Raw genomic sequence first — 1728 nt, forward strand, 5'->3', positions numbered from 1 at the left:
CTTATATATTAAGGCAACATATAGAACACTGTGGTCCTAGTTAAATTTTATCAAGTATTAGGTGCCAGGCAATGTATTAAGTGCTTGTAGTGGATATAGGAATTAACTTCCCAACAGAAAACATACTCTACATTGTCAATCTAAAGCTCTCACAGTAATTATTTTCTCCCAAACAGAACTTTCGTTAGAAATGGATATGATACTATTCTCAGTGATCAGATGGAAGTAGATGTCTTCTGTATTGATTTTATGGAAAGGTCTATTAATAATAAGTCCTCTGTTAACAATAGGTCTGGGGACAGTCTATTTGGTATCTCTGAGCATGATGTCTGGATATGACAGCTGAGTCTGTTGCAGCCATCTGTGGTTTGATGAAAAAATCTAGAGATCTAGAAATCCAAACCCAATGTAGATAATATAATCACTGAAACGCAGGTGTGCACCTGATAATTCTCCTCAAGGCTCCCTTCATGTCTCTGTTTCTCAGGCTGTAGGTGAAGGGATTCATCATGGGAGTTACCATAGTGTACATCATTGAAGCTACTGCAGTCTTCCTGGAAGAGTGTGTAAATGTTGTACTTATATACGCACCAAAAGCTGTCCCATAGAATAAGCAAACAACTGTAAGGTGAGACGCACAGGTAGAAAAAGCTTTATGCTTTCCACCTGCTGAAGGTATTCTCAGAATGGAAGATACAATTTGAATATAAGAGAAAATGATTCCAGAGAAAGGAAGAACACCCAGTATGCTAGCTGCAAAATATAAGATGATGTTATTGATGAGGGTTTCAGAACAGGCAACTTTGATGACCTGAAAAACTTCACAGAAGAAGTAAGGAATTTCCAGGTCTGTGCAGAAGGACAGTCGCAACAACATCAGACTGTGGAGCAGGGCATCCACAATGCTAACGAGCAAGGAGACTAGAATCAGCAGGCCGCAGAAGTGGGGATTCATGATAGCTGTGTATCTCAGTGGGTGACAAATGGCCACATAGCGGTCATAGGCCATTACCGAAAGGAGAAAACTTTCCAAACTACCAAAAATCAGGACAAAGCAGGCCTGGGTGAGGCATCCTGCGTAAGGGATGCTCTGATTCTGTGCTTGGAGGTTCACCAGCATCTTTGGGATCATGGTGGTGCTGAAACAGATATCAGTAAAGGAGAGATTGGAAAGAAAGAAGTACATGGGGGTGTGGAGGTGGGGGTCCGAGCTGACGGCCAGGATGATGAGCAGGTTTCCCAGGACAGTGACCAGATATATGGACAAAAGCAGGCTAAAAAGGAGAGGCTGCACTTTGGGATCCTCTGTCAGTGCCAGGAGAAGGAATTCTGAAACTCCTGTTTGGTTTCTAGGTTCCATATTATTGATGAATCTGATGGAAAAGAAGAGGTGACTTACAATCAAATGTCAGCAAGCAGCATCTCGGGATGGGAAGGAGAGGGATGGAGTGGAATTCAGGAATACAAAGGTGGTGCTGTCTGTGTGCATATTATTTGGTTAAAAAAAAAAAAAAGACCAGGAGCTGATATAGCAGAGTGTCAATATTTATTTGTTTTAAAAGAGATGAAAGGGTGGTCTTTTTTTTTTTTTTTTAATTACACTATGTTCATTTAAAATATTTGGTAATTTTATAGAGAAAAATACACAGAGGAGGCAGCCTGATGAGTCTGTCTTGGACACCACGTGTTTCCCCAGAGGTCAGAACTGGGTAACAGAAATAAGAGTAT

The 1728-nt window shown here is 41.0% G+C and overlaps 1 protein-coding gene across 1 annotated transcript; it reads right to left on the reverse strand.

The window, feature by feature from the left end:
* Nucleotides 1-421: 421 nt before the first annotated feature.
* On the reverse strand, nucleotides 422-1360 carry LOC126071017 (olfactory receptor 7G2-like). Its single transcript, XM_049875328.1, has one exon. The coding sequence runs from the start codon at nucleotides 1358-1360 to the stop codon at nucleotides 422-424; it is 939 nt and encodes a 312-aa protein (XP_049731285.1).
* Nucleotides 1361-1728: the final 368 nt, after the last annotated feature.

Source organism: Elephas maximus, chromosome 3, assembly GCF_024166365.1.
Source record: "Elephas maximus indicus isolate mEleMax1 chromosome 3, mEleMax1 primary haplotype, whole genome shotgun sequence".
NCBI classification, from domain to species: Eukaryota; Metazoa; Chordata; class Mammalia; order Proboscidea; family Elephantidae; genus Elephas; species Elephas maximus.